Raw genomic sequence first — 19,249 nt, forward strand, 5'->3', positions numbered from 1 at the left:
GCGCACAAGGCGCTCGCGCGCACATTGCAGAATTGACCAGGGACGCGCACGCGTACCATGCGCGCACGCGCCGATGATGGCACATGACCTCATTAATGCAACACGTGCCTGGCGATTTGAGAGGTTTTCTGAACCCATTTTGGCGCCAAATTGCTAAGGGAAAGGAATAAAAGGATGAAGGATTAAGGGGAAGGCATCACTTAGGACTTTTCATACTTTAGAAGTTAGTTACCATTAGTTTAGTTTTAGCCTTGTAGTTAGTTTCTAGAGAGAGAAGCTCTCTCTTCTCTCTAGGATTAGGATTAGGTTTAGGTTAATCTCCCTTCTTAGATCTAGGTTTAACTCATGCTTTGATTCACTTTTCATTTACCAATTCTTAATCTTCTCCTCTTCCTCTTTCTAGTTGTGTGCTTTAATAATTGTAATTCTTCATTTTGTTTTGGATATATTGTTGTTCCTTGGTTTTCTTTCAATAATGCAATTTGAGGTAATTCATGGTAATTGTGATTTCCTTGATTGTTGTTGTTAATTCTTTACATTCAATTGTAGTTAGAACTCATTCTTGTTGTGATTGACTATACTTTTCTTTTGTGCCTTCCAAGTGTTTGATGAAATGCTTGGTTGGATTTTAGTGTAGATTTTGTTCCTCTTGGCCTAGGTAGAGTAATTAGTGACACTTGAGTTATCTAATTCCTTTGTTGATTGATAATTGGAGAGACTGCTAATTGGTTTGGAGTGCACTAAGGCTAGTCTTTCCTTGGGAGTTGGCTAGGACTTGTGGCTCAAGTCAATTCATCCACTTAACTTTTCTTTCTTTAGTAAGGGTTAACTAAGTGGTAGCAACGAACAATTCTCATCACAATTGAGAAGGATAACTAGGATAGGACTTCTAGTTCTCATACCTTGCCAAGAGCTTTTATAGTAGTTAGTTTATTTCCATTGCCATTTACTTTTCATGCCCCTCATCCAAAACCCCAAAATAACTCATAACCAATAACAAGACACTTTATTGTAATTCCTAGGGAGAACGACCCGAGGTCCAATACTTCGGTTTATAGATTTTAGGGGTTTGTACTTGTGACAAACAAATTTTTGCATGAAAGGATTATTGTTGGTTTAGAGACTATACTTCAACGAGATTTCATTTGTGAAATTCTAAACCGTCAAAAATCCAATCATCAGTGGCTGGGGACTAATTTGTCCTTCTATGACACCTGTTCTTATTGCTGGACACGCTGGAGAGTAACTGTGCCACTTCAGCTTTTTCCGGTGGCATAAAATGGAAAAATGGGTCTAGGGATTGTTTTGGCCGCCGGAGATAAACCATGGGAACTAATTTGGGTATTAATTTTTTTCGGAGATTAAAACGTCCAATTTTAAAATCTTCGGAGACTGATTTAGATAATTACTCTATTTTTTTTAATAGTTGTGCTCTCCTACAACAACCATACATAGGTAAAGAAAAAATAAATATCATCAAAACAAAATCATACCTAATACACTAAAAAATAAATTCTCAAAATAATTGCTTAAAATAAATTAATTACGAGATTTAAAAAAAAAACTAAAAATATTATTTTATTATCAAAATTTAATTTAAAAAATTTATTTAAGAGATTAACGTATTTACCCCTTAATCCGAGATTATGCATTTAATTATCATGCTTTTAAGATTGGAAAATAAATTATTAATTAATGATATAATAATTTAATTTTCTAATTTAAGAACAAATAATTATGTATAATTTATATTTAGTGTAATTAATAATAAATTAAAATATTATCTTTTCCCTAATAGTATAATCATATATGTCCCTACCATTAATTGATTTAAAACATTACATGTTCCTCTCATTAGTAAATTCTTTAAGATTAGGAAAAAATTATTAATTAATGATTAATAAGAAAGAAGCATCAAAATAAAGTCATACTCCATACATAGAAAACAAAATCTCAAATTATCTAAAACAAACTATGATTTTGGAACAAAGAAGAAATTTGAAAATATTATTTTATTCTCAAAATTTAATTTAAAAATTCTATTTAATAGACTAATATGTTTACTCTTTGGTGAGAGTTTATGCATTTAATTATAATATTTTAAAATTAAAAAATTATTAATTGATAAGAATGATATAATAACTTGATTATCTAATTTAAGAAAAAAATAATTATGATAATTTTATGTATAATTTGAATAATTTATGTTTAGTATAATTTATAATATATTAGAATATTATCTTTCTCCTAATAATATAATCATGTACCTTCTTATTATTAAGTAATTTAAAATATTAATACATATATTATAACTTTAATAATATATAAATATTATTTCTCATAATCATGTATTAATATCCATACTTTTTTTTATAATATTTGTTAGTAATATTATATAATTATGTAAGGATTATATAAAGTACATATTTAAAGCATTTTTTATATAGATTTAGTATTATTGAAAAAAATATTATTATTATTTTAAATGATTCATGTTTTATGTATTAATAGCTTGAAAGTATATTGAAATTAAATGTTATACTATTATATTAGTAGTATTTTTTAACTTAATTACTTGGATATATTTGAATTTGATAAAAAGATCCATAAATGGTAAAAAATGAAATTGAAAATAAAAAAATTAAATGTTACATATCCAACTTAAATATATGTAACTTATCATATTTAAATATAATTAGTATCTGGATAGACGAAAACCAATCTAGGTGGAACATGATAGATGTAATGAATTATAAATAATTGTGTAAAAGATAATCCTGACTGCAAGGATAAAAAAAAAATTAAGTAAAATCTCTCATTATGTAATTAAAAGAATAAAAGTAAGATTGAATTCATAAAAAATGGAAACATTATAATTTATTATGTAATTAAAAGAATAAAAGTAAGATTGAATTCATAAAAAATGGAAACATTATAATTTATACCTTAAAAAGGATCAATTTCTATTAACAAAAAGAAAAATACAATATCATTATATGAAATAATTAAAAAAAAATAAAAAAACAAAAACAAAATACTTGTACTTTAAAACTTACACTCATAAACAATAAATAAAATACTCTATATATAATATCCATAAAGATATAAAAATAAATTATTATTATTTTTAAAAAGATATGATATAAAATATTATGATTATTAACAAATATTACTATAATTAATTATTAAATGTTAATAATATAATAATTTAAAAATTGATATTTCAAAAAATAAGAAACAAAAGAGAGACACAAATATATTTACAGTAGAATGCACTAGGTCAGTATACTTGTCACTTGGCACCAAAATACAATTGTTATAGAACAATATAATGATAATGCATGATAAGTGATTTAAAATATTAATATACACATTCTAACTTTAATAATATAAAAAATATTATATTTCTCATAATCATGTATTACTATCCATGTTTCTTCTAAAATATTTGTTATTAATATTATATAGTATATTAATATATGTAAAGTATTATGTAAAATACGTATTTAAAGATTTTTTTTATACAAAATTGACAATAAAAACCTATTATTATTTTAAGGATTTATTTCTTACGTATTGATAACTTAAAAGTATATTAAAATTATATTGCATGGTATCATATGAATTGTATTTTTAATTTAATTATTTAGATATTTTTAAATTTGATAAAAGAACTCATAAATGATAAAAAAATAAAATTGAAAATAAAAAAATAAATATTATATATCCAAATTAAATAGACGTAATTTATTATATTCAAATATAATTAGCATTCAAATTCACGAAAACAACTGAAGATGGAGCATAATGAATATAATACATTGTAAATGATTATGTAAAAGATGATCCAAGTGCAAGGACAACAAAAATTGAATAAGAATACTCATTATATAATTAAAAAATAAAAAAAGGTTGGATTCATAAAAGAATAGTAAAATTATGATTCATACTTTAAAAATGATCAATTTCAATTAAAGAAAATACATTATCATATGAAAGTTAAGGAAGAAAAGGAAATTAGAAAACAAAAATAAAGTACTTTGGCTAAATAAAAGATCGAGCTCCTCCCAAAAAATTAATTTTATCCACATTCTATTAGGTTGGTCATAATATATGAATAGATTCAACGATTCTTCGATAAAATAGAGTTTATTACCCTTTCATTAAACTCTTACATCCATATAATAAGAACCTGGATAAGTGAATACAACCGATATGGTATTTGATGGATGTGGTATATTGTAAATGATTGCGGTAAAGAAGAATCGCGCTGTAAGGTTAGATAAAAAAAATAAATTTTAGTAAGAATAATCTTCAAATTATAAAAAGAATAAGAGAATAGCTAAATCAATAAAAGATCATAAAAATTATAACTTATATCTTAAAAGGATTAACTTCGATAAAAAGTGAATGATACATTCTTATTCTATGAAGTAGTCAAAAAAGAATAATAAATTAAAAAATTAAACAAAATATTTTACCTCTAAAACTTAGGCTCATGAAGGATTAAAAAAAACCACTATATATAACCTTTAATCTCACAAAATTAATTATGAAAATGTTCAATCAATATATATGTTATTAATACACACATATATAACACATATATAAACATAAATATCAATATATCATATAAGTAGTAATTATATATGATTGATAATTATATTATAATAATTGGCAATAAGTATAATTAGAATTAGAATGATTTATAATTGAAATGATTAATAATTAATATAATTATTTATAAAATACTATTTTTATATAATTATCCTTTTTAAATATGTTGAGAAGAGAGAAATATCCATACTAACACTAAAACACACCACGTCAATATTTTTGGCGCCAAAATGTGATTGTTGTAAAATAATAATAATATAATATAACTTATGATAAATAAACAATATTAATTTGTTGACAAAAAAACAACAAAAAATATGTACAATATCATAACAATAGTTATGTTATATTAAATCCTTTTAATTTTAAAAAATACCAACTCATTTAAAAAATTAACTTTATTGATATTTTCAAAAGTACACTTAAAACTTTTAAAAGTAAAAAAAGCAAGCAATGTTTATTTTTATTCTTATTTATCTTATTTGTTAAACAAAAATATATAGAGCGAAGTGGAACGTTTATACCTCTAAAAGGTACAAATACATTTTTAATAAATTTTTTTGAATTTATTCTTAAGACTTGTTTGATTGAGTTTTTATAGAAAAAAATATTTTTAAATAATTTTTTTAAAAATGAAACAAATTTATATTTAAATATCTCATATAAAAATATTTTTATTAGCAATTATATTTAGAGTATAGCAATATATAAGTATTTTTTATTTATTTATTATGTTAAAATATCTTTCTTTAGGTAAAAAAATATAAATTACAATTTTGTAAACAAAAAATGTTTTAATATTTTTGTTTTTACTACTGAAATTTTACCAAAGACATCAAAAAATAAATTTTTTTTCATTGAATTTTCTTTTTCTAATAACTTATTCGCTCCCAAACAATTACTTAATCAGTTATTCTACCGAGAATTCATCAACGATTGTAAAAAAGAGTAATGGAGCACTGAATTATTCACCACAAAAGAAACACGTTACTTTTATGTTTTTTTTTTTTTAGGGATATTAATTTCGGACATTCCCCTAAATAAAACATAAAAATAAAAAAAATATCCCGACAAAAAAATAAAAAATAATATTTATGTTCAAGAGAGTGAATGGACCAAATAATTAGAAGGCCCAACTTTGATTCCCAAATCCCACTCTATCGTCTAAAGTCTTAAACCCTCGGAAAAACTCCATGTCCCATTTTCCTGTTTTGTTTAAGCAATTTTCGTGATCTAACACTCACTCCACTCTAAATGTTTACCTGAAGAAGAACCAGAAGAAGATGATGCATCTCAAACGCTTTCAGTTTGTTCGCACGCTTTACCGTGCTTCTTCTTCTTCTTCCTCCTCCTCCTCATACCTGTTAGTAACCAGTTCCTAGCTTAATTGCTTTCTCAAATACCTGAAAATTAAATAAAGCATCTTCTTTTTCATTTTTGTTTCTAACTTTTATATGATTATTTTCTTTTTCTTTCTGAAATTGCATTGTGATTTGAACTTTCAGGCTCGGTAGTAGCTGCAGGAGCTATTCCAGTGCTCTATCCAATGGTAATCTCTTTCAACCCTATACTGTTTTCTCTCTTATTTTTTTTTTCAATTTGAATTTGCAGTTTAATAGTTTCAATGTAGATATTATTCATGCTGCGTATTTTTTTTAAAAGAAAAGTATAGTTATTGGTGTACATAGATGTATATGTTAAGAGTTGAAAATTGTGCTTCGACCTTCAATTTGTTGATGACTGAAGTGAATTCTTCTTTGATCAGGTTCTGAGCGTAGTTTTAGGAGCTTCTATCCTCATTTGAATAATGGATACAATGAATTTTCCTTGGCTAGTGTTAAGGCTTTGACTCTCAGGTCTACAATGGTAAATTAATGTATTCTCCAACATGCTGTCTCATAAAGACAATGGTTTTTAGAATTTTTTTTTTTTCATTTTTCGTTATTTTTTGTTTTCTTTTCATATTGGGAGAGTTGACTTCCAACTTTGTTATGTGTTTATTAGGCTGCGGAGTTGTCTCTTTTCATGAACGATAAGAGGCTTTTATCAACTCAAGTAAAAAGCGCTCCCCCTCATGCAAGACCAGTGGTGCGCTCTCATAAATTTCCCCTCTTCATTTTTGTGATGATTTAATATATACCTGTATCCAGTGTTCAATTTCATGTCGGATCGATAAACTTATGGGATAATTTTGGCTGTATGGACGATGGAACTTGTTTCACTCTGTAGTGCTGCTTGTCTGTATTTTAGGTTATAGTGATAGGTATTGAGCAATGTTTTTTAATTTATATGTTATTTTCCTTCTTCTTTGTCACTTCCTTATGCAATAGTGTATATCCATTTTTTGCACTATCTTTGTCATTTTTTAATCGATGCAATGTTTTTTAATCGATATGTTATCTTTTGTTTCAATTTGAGGATGTCTTCTTTTCTACATTCTCTTCTCTTCTAATCAAATTGTATTTTCTACCCAAAAAAGAAAGAGAAAAAAAGAAAAAAAGAAAAAAAAAAAAAAAAAAAGAGAAACTGATGTTCAAGCCGTAAAGACAGCCACCAATGTTATTATCAGGTTAGGCTGCGTACATTACACCCTTTGGGTGCAGCCCTTCCTCCGACCCTGCATTAACGTAGGATGCTTATGCACCAATCTGGCCCTGTGTTTTTTATAAGTAGTTTTGAATTATTGTTCTTCCCTAACAAAACATTTATGCAGGGACAACAAATAGCATTAACGAGCCCTGGATTTGTCTATGAACCTTACAAACCTCGTGAAAAAATCCCACTTTGGAAGAGGTTAGATACCCTTCTTTTTTATGATTAGGTACCAATGGTTTCAAACCTCTTTGGTTGTGTACTTGATTTCTTCTCTATAATATAATCTAACTAAAATCACACTAAAAATATATTATAGGGTTTGTCTATCTTGTGCCCTTAGGGCACCTCTTTGGTTTGTGTTTTCATTTTCTGTTTTCTGGATTTTGTAAAGGAAAAAGTGAAAACAGTAAAAACAATAAAATCCTGTTTTTTGTTTTTACCTTCTGTTTTCACTTTTTCCTTCACAAAATCCAGAAAACACTGAAAATGAAAACACAAACCAAATGCACAAGTTTTCAATGCATTTGTTTTATATTCATTAAATAAAAACATTTAAAACTTTCTATTAATTGTAAGCTTATCATGTGCCCTTAGGGCACATGTTAGCTAAACCTCATCTTATAAGTCTCTAGGTAAGTTGTAACTTTTTCAGTTATTTTCTTCCACCAAATTTTAATGCCTTCCACACACGTAATGCATTATTCCTTATATGGAGTCATAATTTTTGTATCATAATGAGTTCTGTGATCCCTGACCCTGATATATTTGATGTTTGTTTTTATCAGATTGTTCACTAGAACTGGTTGGAGAAGAACTAAAGAAGACATGATTCTGGAGGTAATGATGCTTATCACTTATGTATCTGGTTGCATAAATTATTTCCGCTCTTTAGAGCCTATGTAATAGTTTCTCTTTGTCCAAAATTTTCCTTCTCATTCCCGCTCTTCTTTTTCCCTCAATGTCATACTGTTGCTTTCTTTATGAGGATCCCTTCTCATCTGCCTTACTTTTCTCCATTTTTTCTACTAGTTATTTTTCTTTTATAGCAGTATAGAAAACAGAGTGCAAATTAATGTTACACTGGATGTTTTGAAACTTCAACTATGGACAATTGCCTTTCCTTTTAATGGATGGTACCAGTCACTCTGATTTTTCTTTTATCTTTTTTTTCCCCTTTTTTTTTTCTTTTTTTTTTTGGTGGCTGTTGCAGCTAAAAAGTGCCTATGCCATTGCAAAGTTAAGGAAAAAAGGATATTCAAAAAAAGAATTCTACAATGAGGTTGCCAATATCTACAAGGAGGTTTGTAGCTGTCATTCTATATAGCCTTTACCATGTGTTACATTTTCCTACAACTCATTCTTTTGTTTGATCATTTTAGAATACAAGGTGGTCCTTGAGTTTAGTTCATTTGGACGAGCTTCTGCTAAAATATACTTTTTAAAATGATCTTCTCTTAAAGGTCTTGTAAAGAAGTAAAAGTTGTTTATGTTTGGATGCAAAATGATACTTTTCTAATGATTACTTTTACTGAGAGAAATTACCCTAACATACTAAAAAACACAAAAAGCACTAGAGCCACTGACGGTCCTTCTGCACTTTCTTCTCTTGATGCCATTGCTTTCTTCTTACCTCCTCATCTCAAATCAATGTGGTATGCATCAATTCAGAGCCAATGTGGAGAACATCCTTGGAATAAGAACTGGGGACCAAACTGAAATTTTTTTAGAACTATATGATCAAATTTTCATTAAGATCTTGACAAGTTAAAAGCTATTAGATAAAGTAATAAATCATAAATATTTTGTTAGAAAGATACATTCTGCAAACCTGAAATCAGGTATGATATTTGTTTTATTTTCTGTTTGGAACCCAAAACTATGGTTTGGGTAAAAGCTAGAAAACATGCTATTATATTGTAATGATTTTAAATCCTTTTGTATGTAGTTTCTTATTTGTTGTCCATCCGTTTAATGGAACAATTTCAGCCTGATGAAAACAGATATAAATTGAATTTCATTAGCCTATTCAAGAAATGAAATAGTCCAAATTTGATAAAATTGGAATGGTACAAAGAAAGGAACTTCATTTATTTTGTTGTGGTACCACACATTTTGAGTACCAGTATTTGTATCATTCAATAGATTAGGAAGAGGGTTTATTGTGTTGCAAGTTGCAACAAAGTTTGTAAGGAAAGGTATTTCAGAGTGAGGTAGTTACTTTGGATAATGTTGAGAAGAAAAATATTGAAGATTTTGCATTCAAGAGCTACTAAGAAATTATGGATATAAAAGACTTTGATGCTGGCCCCTCTGTTTGGTATATTTTTTACCAAATATGACAATTTTCCATCAGTAGTCCTTGGCAGCTCTCTTCTGTAATAATATGTATTTTATTATATGATGAATATCATCTTTTCAATTGGCTTACGTGTCTTGTAATATTTGGCCGAATGCTGAGTGTTTCTTCTTTCTTTTGCAGTTAAACACTCTAATAGCTAATGGTGACAAAAAGACATTAAGGAAAGTAGTTACGGAGAATATGTTTTCTGTATGCTTCCATTCCTTTATGTGATTTTATCATTATACGAATTATGATGAATCTATGTGCATTTTTAGAGGTTCAATTTTTAATATGTATTTAATTTACTTCTCTACAGGCACTAAAGAATGAAATTAAGCAAAGAGAATCTGTGTGGAGCAAGGTATACTGGGAAATGGTTCAGCCTGTTGTGAGCATACGAACATTGCGTGCTCGTTTGGTTAGTATTCTACTCAATTCTGTTTGTATTAAACTTTTGGTCCAGGTGATGTAGTGACTTGAAATGTAGAACAGGTATGAATTTTGAGAGTATTGACTTTGCTGGCATTTTGTGATATCGAAGAGTTGACATTGTTAACTTGATGAAAAAAAGTGAGGAGTCATTGATTCTAGTCTGGTCCAATTTGTGCAAGTTGGATTATTATTTGAATGTGCTGCGAATAGCACAAGAGGTTATTATTTATGGTATTGAACTGTACTATCTGTACTCTCTCTCTCTCTCTCTCTCTCTCTCTCTCTCTCTCTCTCAATGAAGTTATTACATGCTGTTTTTTTTCATTGCTTTATCATTTACAGATTGGTGTCGATAGAAAAGACCATGATAAAGTATTTATTCAGCTTACTCTAGAGATTATGGCTAAGCAGGTATGCTTTAAAATTTTCCCCACAACAACTAAGCTTAATCCCACTAAATAGACATTAGAAATAATCTTATGGCTGTAAAATTTTAAACATCGACATGGTTTCATGAGCCAGAGAAATTTCAAGACCATATATACAATGAATTAACTTCAGATTACTTGCAGAAGTTTGAGGCATACGACTCAAAAGGTGCTGTAGTAGCTGGTGATAAAAATAAGGAGGTAATGATACTATGATAATAAATTTCTTTACTTGTTTTTTTTGCTGCTATTTCGAGAAAATGGTTCAAACAATTAAATCAACATCAAATCTTTCTTAATTGGCTTGTCTTTTCTTGGTATGTTTTCCAGGTTCTTGTCTGTGATATATGGGTTTTTGAGAAGTCTCTATTTCACAAAGGATCATATTGGCGTGTTTGTGGACGATTATCTACAAAAGCATCATAGCTATATTCTAGCCATTCCTATGTTGTAACTCACGATTCCTGCCTGAACTGAATTCTTATATTTGATTTGATGAATAAAACTATGTATAGGTGTAAACCTATCCAAATTTTGTTCTTTCAACGGAACTCATTTCAAGACTTTTATTTATTTATTTATCATTTTTAATTTTTCTATGCCCCTTCCTTTTTCTTGGTGACAAACCATAAAATAATATGGAGTGAAGGAAACCATTTGGGAAAGGAATTCATTGACATTGACATGAATAAAGATAAAATAAATAATAAACGTGGAAGAACGGTCAAAGTGATATTCTACTCCAAACCCCACGATTCATTTGTGGCAAATGGATTAACAATTCAGTAATAATTTGGCAAGATTTAGGGGGAAAAAAACGACACAGTATTCTTGTATTAATGCTGATTAGTTGTATCTTTTAAGTGTGCTCTTGCCGCAATTAGAGTATGAAAGGTTCAAACAATCTTAAGCAATGTTTTCTCATATTAATTATTATTGCTTTCCACTTTCAGTTATATTAGTTTCTTTATAAAGGCTGCAAGATTTTTCTATAACATCCCTTCTAAGGAAAGCAAAGAATGTCTTCCAAATAGTTTCATTATCTACTTCCAAGTTTAAAATTCTTTATTCTTGGGATTGATCAATCTCATTGCACCCTACCTACCCATTTACATTTAATGCACCATGGACCAAAGAGAATGCCATCTTCAACCTCTTGGCATCTGCTATAGGGTCTATAATTTCATCACAAAAACTCTAGCTATGCGGGCGTTGAAGACAGTGACTTTAGGGCGTCCGGCACGTTGCACTAAAATGGTATTGGTGGAAGATGGTGACAGGAAGGAGCTCCCACCAAGTCAAGGGAGCGTGACGAAGGGTGATGAGACGGCGGAAGAGAAGGTGACATTGGCATCACCAAGTGTAAGTTTGCCACAAGAAGCAAAACCTCCAAAGAAAATGGTAAGCATAAATGAAATTGTGGAGGAGATACCAACTAAGAAGATAAAAAAAACGAGGAGTAAGAAGTCCTTCAGAAAGTCAAGTTCTAGGAATCAGGAAGAGGAAGAAGAGGGAGAATCAAAGCCTCTAAAATCAATTCTAAAAGTGGGTTCTGAACTCCCCGAAAATCATAAAGTTTGTTAGTAAAGTTTATAGCTGTGTGAATCATAATATATGTAATGAGATAGGAGGCCAAAGCCCACAGACCAGTGTGAATATGGGGTATGACAATCTCTATTCTATGCATTGAAAATTCCATAATTGTCTTCTTTCTTCTTTCTAATTTGTGCATCTATCTTATCCGGTTTGGAATTTGAGGACTCATTCAAACTGATTTCTAAAGCAAGTGGTATTTTATTGAATGCACAATTCTTACTTATTCCATGGGAGTTTTCCACATGAAGAGATCATGTGATTCAGATAAAGAGGTGGACATAGATATGAAAACTATCCATTAGATTCCACAGATTTTGTCATGTGCAAGTTGTCTTTCTAAACTAGAAAGAAAATAACCTGAATAAAAGGAATTCTCAAGAAAATTCTCAACTAAATTAAGTCATCCTCCTCCTTGTCACAAGAGTTCAACACAAATCAGAATTCAAGTGCCTGAGAATCATAAACAATGTTGAAACCAAACAAGATCAGTACAATACTGAGTACAAACTGGAACATCACGATCTTTCTATACCATATATGCTGGTTCTTCCACCATATAATGAATAATGAATAATATACGACATATTGGAAGTTTGAAACAAAAGAAACCATTCCCTACACTAACATAATCTCCATATACCTACAATCAACTAAATATTTTATGGAAATGAATTAACCAATTAGAACTGGAAACCAGCAACCAATACCCTATTATCTTATCCGACTTCTTGTTAATTTTTCTCCTTTTTAAGGTTTTCCTTTCTAATACAATTTCTTTTATCACTTAAAAAGAAAAAGAAGACCAACCTAGTATCAATTAGAATGTTGAAAATGAATCTTTAACCCCCAATTAGCTGGCTCGTTATGGACATATGCTTCATGTATTTGTTTCATCTTCCTTTTCAGCAATCTCATCGTCAGAGTCAGGAAGATGATCAAAAAAAGCATCAAGGTACCACGGACACTGATCATTCCAGTCACCCCTGCATGCGGTGGCACGCCATTTTTGGTCGGCTATCATCTCAGGGGAGAGGCCCCATTCCAGCATTTCTTGTGCTGTATGATGAACTGCTAAGCTGTATTCCCCGCCAGTTCCTAGCTGCATGACCCGGAACTCGCAGTTGCCAAAATTGTTTAGGTGCTCAAACTGTTCAACTGTCCATTTGAACCACTTCATTAGGAAAATACGTGATGTCAGCCCATGAGACACAATCACAAGATTCAAATCATTGCAAGGATCATGACGAAGCCTATTCATGTCAAGGTCCCTCCAGAGAGATTCAAAGAAACCTGCAGAGGAATTAGATTCTCCATTACAAACATGTTCCAACAATTTGTTGGAGATTCATATTAAAGTGACCAAAACTCCCTAAAATTTTAAGCATCATTAAGAGTTGAGCTTTTCTGTTATATTCCTAATAGAATTATTCTTTTTGCCTAAACGAGTCCATTAAGAATTCTAGACTTGCTAGAACAGTAGAACATGGGTAACTCATTTTGCAGTAAAGCTCTTCAACCATTAAACATTTGTTGAGAGTGGATTTTTTTTTCAATTTTTTTTATTCAATTGTTTGATAAAATATAATTTTTTATTATTTAACTACTTCTCTTACATATTTCTTTTTGTTTCACTTACAAAATGTAAACTGAGAAATCACGCTTTATTAAACAATAAAAAAAAAATTAAAAGGATTCCTTTCCATATTTTTCATTCACAAAATTCGAACAAGGACCTTATCATAAATGAAACAAGTGGATTAGAACCACACCAAACAAATCGAACACTGATAGTGGTAGTGGTATGCATAGGGCATAAGTAATCATATATATATATATTCAAATCTATTTTACAGAAATATCCAAACAGCTTTTTATTTTTAGTATTGTAGTTCAAGTGGTATTTTTCAACAATATGAATATTTAGTGTCTTTTTTTTATACCACAAAATTGAAGGTCATATTTATGTTTTTTAATAAAAACCGACCCATTGATTTGTTTATCACTTAAAAAAATTTCAGTTCATAGAAATCTGAGACTCAGATTTTTTGTTGGCCCCATATCCGACCCTAAAAAATAATTTGTTTACTCAGCATTACACCTAAACTTATATTTACCAAAAGCCTACACTAAATTCAAGAAAATGTAATATGCTTATTATATGTGTACCAATCCATTAATAACGCAAAATTCATCGAAAGTAAAAATATAATCAATGAGGGGGAATTGGGGAAATGAAGTATGACTAAGACTAAGAAGAAGAAGAAGAAAGAAGAAGGATAGTAAGTGGCGGTTACTTGAGATGCGATCGAATACATCGGCGGCAGATTCTCCCTCGGGAAAGCGATAAAAGAACCTTCCAAACCTCTCACGCGTCTCCTTCACAGCCTTCATCCTGTCTTCAATCTGAAAGTTCCCGAAATCCTGCTCTCTAATCCGAGACTCCTCCCTCACCCCTATCACTCTCTTCCGGCTTAACCTCCTCCCAACCTCCCTCAGCGTCGACCTTGTACGCGCGTATGGCGACACGTAGAAGTACGCGCGCCACTCCGGCGAGCATTCCTCGCCGGACATCAGCCGCCGGAGATCGCCCCCGGCGCGCCGGGCCTGCTGGATCCCTTGCGGAGTCAGCTGGATGGCGTGGTCGGGGGTTGTTGTGTATGCTGACGTGTCAAGGTTCCCTTGTGACTCGCCGTGCCGCATCAGGATTATTCTTTTCGGAAGCATATTCTATTGTTATTTTGGTACTACGCGGTGTTTATGTTATGTTTAATTGTTGGCATATATAGCTGGAGGTTGGAGCCACTGGGGATTCATATTTCTTAAATTCTTTTACTATGTTTTCGTAGGAACATGGTTTGTTTGGTCAAGATGCTGCAGCTGTAAACGTGTATGATTATTATTCCATCTTTGTTGAACAGGGTGGGATTTGATGACTTTTGTACTTAGCACAGTTAAAGAAATTCAATTAGGAGTTGATTTTCAAATTGAATATTCAGCATTGGACTTGGATCCACTTTTGGCAATTATTGAATTCAGTGGAATTACCGAATTACTGGAAAGAGGTTCTCCATTTGGGGAGGAGATCTTCTCCAATGAAAAAAAAAAAAAAGATGGTGTCCAGTGTAGAATTTTAATTTTTATTGCTATATCTCTCTTATTAATTTTGTTCTTATTTATAAAACTATTTGACTTTGATTAAAAAGTAAAAAAAATAAAGAAATGAATGCGAATTAAAAATTACAAGATGTGGAGATGCGGGGAATCGAACCCCGTGCCTCTCGCATGCGAAGCGAGCGCTCTACCATATGAGCTACATCCCCATTTTACTAGAATTAATAATTTGTTTAATAGTATTTAACATATTCGTTGTGTGTGAGAGGGGTTAACAATTTTGTTGTCAGAACAATTTCTCCTTTAGATACAAGGGTAGCTAGAAAAGCTACAAATGTCAACAAAAATTATATGATTTAGATAATTTATATCCGAAAAATATATGTTAAAATTATCATTAGTAAAAATTTTTAAATTTTTTGTTGAATAATAAATGTATTAAAAATTTAAATTTAAATTTATATTATTTTTATACAAAATTTCTTAGTTGATAATGATAAAATGTATTTTTAAAACACAGATTAATTAAATTTTAAAATATATGCTTAATCAAAATTAATGACTAAAAATTCTAAAAGAGAAATTGTTCTTACTACAAAATTAACTCCTCAATAGTGTGCTCACACAATGAATATCTTGAATAATATGGAATTAATTATTAATTTTAACCAAAATGATATGCTTAAAATGTTCTCTTAAAGTTGATGTTGCACTGTAATAGTACAGTATTATTCTGAGAGTTACCTAAAATGGTGATTTGGTTCTAAATGTGAAGTCCAAACTCTTTCTAAGGTAGCGTTCGACTTGTTCTAGTACTGAGGTGTCGCCGTCCGAGTTCCTCGTGAAGAGGTGGGGGTGGTATCTGCAAGAGACTCCGATACTTAAGTTAGCAAGGAATTTAGGTAGGTTTTTAGTATATTGGGAGGTGAATATACTCAAGGGGTGTCAGTGTATTTATAGTAGAGTTGATAACCACCTTTTTAGAATAGTTCCACTTTTGTTGGTAGATGACTGTTTCCTTTATCTTGGTTTTGTTGGAATCTATCTTTAAGTGGAGATAGAGATAGTAGGAGAGTTTCAGGGAGGCAGTTAATTATTTGGATAAGTAGAACTGGACTTTTTGGTCGTGTCGGACCTCTTAGGAGGTCGGGTAAGTGGAGGTCCTTAGTGAGCCTTTAAACTTAATGGGCCTGGCTTTACGTTTTGGGTCAAGGTATGAACAGTGTCCCTGCTTGAGTCCGAGCTTTCATAAGGTCGGGTTCAAGCATTTATAGTTCCTGCTTCATGCCTCGGGTGCGCCGCCTTCATGAGGTCAGGCACTCAATGTGTTTCAAATTTTGAAACGTTGCCTCTTTAATGATATGGCGAATGTTACACGAAAGTTTCCTGGAAATCCGCCCATGGCTTTAAAGAGGGGGTGTGAAATGTCTTTTTGCCCCTTATTTCTTATAAAAGCCTCGCGCTTTTCTTCTTTTCTCTTTTCTATTTCTGAAAACGCATCTCTCTGCTTCGAAAGTTCATAAAAAACCTTTCATTCTTCTTCCCCTGTTCTTACTTCATAACAAAATTCTAGTTCAAGATTTCTCCATCTTGAATCTTTTGAAGATTTCTGTATGCTTCGAAGCAGAACGTTTGAGTTTTGTTGCTGTTTGACGTGCCCTTCCATATTCGCGCTTCATCAAGGTTGGTGCTTTTACCCCTTTTTCTTGTTTTCTGTTTCGATTGTTCTGGTTTCTTTTATCTTCTTTTGGATGATATGATAATTGGAGATATTTGTTGGTGACAGGAGTTTTTGCGTTTCCTTTAACTCTCACTGCTTGTTTGTTGTTGAAAACATTTTTGAGACTGTTTATTGTCTGAGATTGTTGCTATGGACTTTGATTGTGTTGCCCCCAATTGGTGTCACATTTGTTTTTTTGAAAGTGACAACATTTCAGTATCTTGGGGGGTTTTTGTTGAAAAAAATATTTTTGAATTTGTAGTCTTTATTCTGTTGATAGAAAACCCGACTTCTTTAGTGATGATTTCTTTGTTTGTTTTATTTGTAGGTATAGCTTTATGTCTCGATCTGTTATTCACAACATGTCGACCAAAGTTCCCTCTCACTTAACCTGGGTAGATATTACTGTTCCTACTCTTGTCCCCATTATCGATAGAGAGTATGCCGAGACCTTCCGTAGGCACTATAAGTTGTGTGAAAACCGAGAAGATGAGCGAAGCTATGAGATAGTGGTAGTTGACCCCGAGGAGAAGGTGTGTTTTCCCCCGCTAGATAGGTCGGAACGCCCTTTCTTTTATGCTTATGACTATTTTTTCACTAAACTAGACATTAGCCTTCCTTTTTCCAACTTCGAAATCAATGTCCTTTGGACTTGCAACGTTTCTCCTTCCTAACTTTATCCCAACTTGTGGGCTTTTCTGAAAATATACCAACTTTTTTGTCGGGAGCTTGATGTCCGACCTTCCCTCAAAGTTTTCTTTTACCTCTTTGTTTTAACCAAGCCCTTTGGTTCCAAAAAGATAGCTTGGCTTTCCTTTCGTGCCGTTTGGGGTAGGAAGGTTTTCTCCATTTTTGACGAGTCCTTCCACGATTTTAAAATTATTTTTTTAAAATTCAAGCTGTTAAGGATGCCCGACCTTTCTTCCTTGATGAGAACAATGAACCTAGTTTTTCATTGTATTGAGAAGAGAAACCAGTAATAGCCAAGTATAATATAGATGATTTAGATGATCTTGAGAATAGTGTAGTTGGCTTGTTTCAAGAGTGTTGGGGCCAGGCACCTTACTTGGATACCAAAAAATTCTTAGGGAATCCTAGTCAGCTCCGGTCTGAACTAGGTAGCCTTTCTTTCTTTTACTTATGAATTCTTGTTGTGAAATTATGTCGGCGACTGACGTGTCTTTATTTTCAGAAAAAATGGCTCTTAAGTCGACTGCCATAAAGATGCTTTGGGCCACCAGAAAGAACATCGTAGCTCGGGGTATACAACAAAAGGAAGCTAGTGACACTACTGCCCGACCTTCACCCTCAAAGTCGAACTCGGGAGCATCAACTTCTCGAAGGATTATACCCACCCCGGTGTCTCATCCAATTCCCTCTACCTCGGACAGTGTTGTTGCCTGTCCTCTTCCTTCTTCCTCCAAACCCCCTCCCAAAAGGCAGAAGACTTCTAAGGGGGAGAGCATATACGACAAAGGTTTTGACGGGCCTGGCTAGAGCGAAAAACATATCCTCCCTCCCTCATAGCCACAATATCATGGATGATGTATCCCTTAGAAACCATCTTTAGCTCCTGGCCTGAGGCAGAATTCGAACAGCGGGCATATGTGCAGCCTTGGCTAGGGAGTTAGAGAAAACTCCCCTTGGTGCCACCCACAGTTCCTTGGTGGCTTCTCAGGCCGAGGTAGAGAGGTTAAAGGAGATAAAAAAAGGAGCTTAAGGAGGAGAGATATGGATTGACATCCGACTTGGGTAAAGCTCGGGCCAAGGTGATGCAGGCAGAGGTGGCCTTGGTTATGTTGGAGGGGATGAAGAAGAAGGCAGAGGAGAGCTATACCCGTGTTTTCGGGGAGAGGCTCGACCTTGAGGATGAGATAGCTAAGGCCTGGGACAGATATGCAATTCTGGAGGAATCTATGGCTGAAGGAATGGACAAGATGCCCGCAAATCTGAAGGCCCAGATCCAAGTCATTGCTCCAGATGCGGGCCTTTCCCTACTCAGCCAGGATAATATTGTGGTAGAGGGAAAGATCATCTCGGGTCCCGAGGATGAATAAGAGGTTCCTCTACCTAACCCGAAGACTTCAGGTGCAGAAGTCGGTCAAATTCCTCAAAATCCTGAGCTTATAAATGTTGAACTCCCGCTTTCGCCGACTGGTCCTATTCTGGCTATGCTGGTTTCTGAATATAACCCGACTCCTTCTGCCCGAGCTGAGGATGTTGCTACTGGCGATGAACTCAACCCTTTGTAGTTCCTTTTACTTGTTGTAGTATGAATGGCCCGAAGTGTGGGTCTTTTATGAACAATCTTTTATTTGTAATAGCTTTGTAGCTTTCTGAATAATTTATTTCATTATAGTTTAAACACCTTTTGGAATTTCCTTTTAAGAACCTTTCCTTATTATGACT

General features: G+C 32.1%; 2 protein-coding genes and 1 non-coding gene across 4 annotated transcripts; 1 reads left to right on the forward strand and 2 right to left on the reverse strand.

Moving 5' to 3' along the window:
• The first annotated feature begins 5,729 nt into the window (after positions 1 to 5,729).
• On the forward strand, positions 5,730 to 11,004 carry LOC112775452 (uncharacterized). Its single transcript, XM_025819067.3, has 12 exons — positions 5,730 to 5,980; positions 6,123 to 6,166; positions 6,383 to 6,483; positions 6,622 to 6,705; positions 7,331 to 7,410; positions 7,998 to 8,049; positions 8,423 to 8,512; positions 9,692 to 9,760; positions 9,870 to 9,971; positions 10,328 to 10,396; positions 10,558 to 10,614; positions 10,744 to 11,004. Exons 1-12 carry the CDS (start codon positions 5,901 to 5,903, stop codon positions 10,837 to 10,839), a joined length of 924 nt encoding a protein of 307 aa, XP_025674852.1. The 5' UTR covers positions 5,730 to 5,900; the 3' UTR covers positions 10,840 to 11,004.
• Positions 11,005 to 12,380: 1,376 nt separating this feature from the next.
• Positions 12,381 to 15,156, reverse strand: LOC112775453 (phosphoglycerate mutase-like protein AT74). 2 transcript variants are annotated; one of them, XR_011878139.1, is made up of 3 exons: positions 14,304 to 15,156; positions 12,817 to 13,299; positions 12,381 to 12,459 (listed from the first exon to the last, which is right to left on the reverse strand). XR_011878139.1 is itself a non-coding variant. In XM_025819068.3 (2 exons), exons 1-2 carry the CDS (start codon positions 14,731 to 14,733, stop codon positions 12,887 to 12,889), a joined length of 843 nt encoding a protein of 280 aa, XP_025674853.1. In that variant the 5' UTR covers positions 14,734 to 15,156; the 3' UTR covers positions 12,381 to 12,886. The 2 variants fall into 2 exon arrangements, 1 of the variants encoding a protein (XP_025674853.1); XM_025819068.3 differs by having other exon boundaries at positions 12,381 to 13,299.
• A 100-nt stretch (positions 15,157 to 15,256) lies between these two features.
• On the reverse strand, positions 15,257 to 15,329 carry TRNAA-CGC (transfer RNA alanine (anticodon CGC)). Its single transcript has one exon. It is a non-coding gene; the product is annotated as a tRNA-Ala (tRNA).
• Positions 15,330 to 19,249: the final 3,920 nt, after the last annotated feature.

This window comes from Arachis hypogaea, chromosome 19, assembly GCF_003086295.3.
Source record: "Arachis hypogaea cultivar Tifrunner chromosome 19, arahy.Tifrunner.gnm2.J5K5, whole genome shotgun sequence".
NCBI classification, from domain to species: Eukaryota; Viridiplantae; Streptophyta; class Magnoliopsida; order Fabales; family Fabaceae; genus Arachis; species Arachis hypogaea.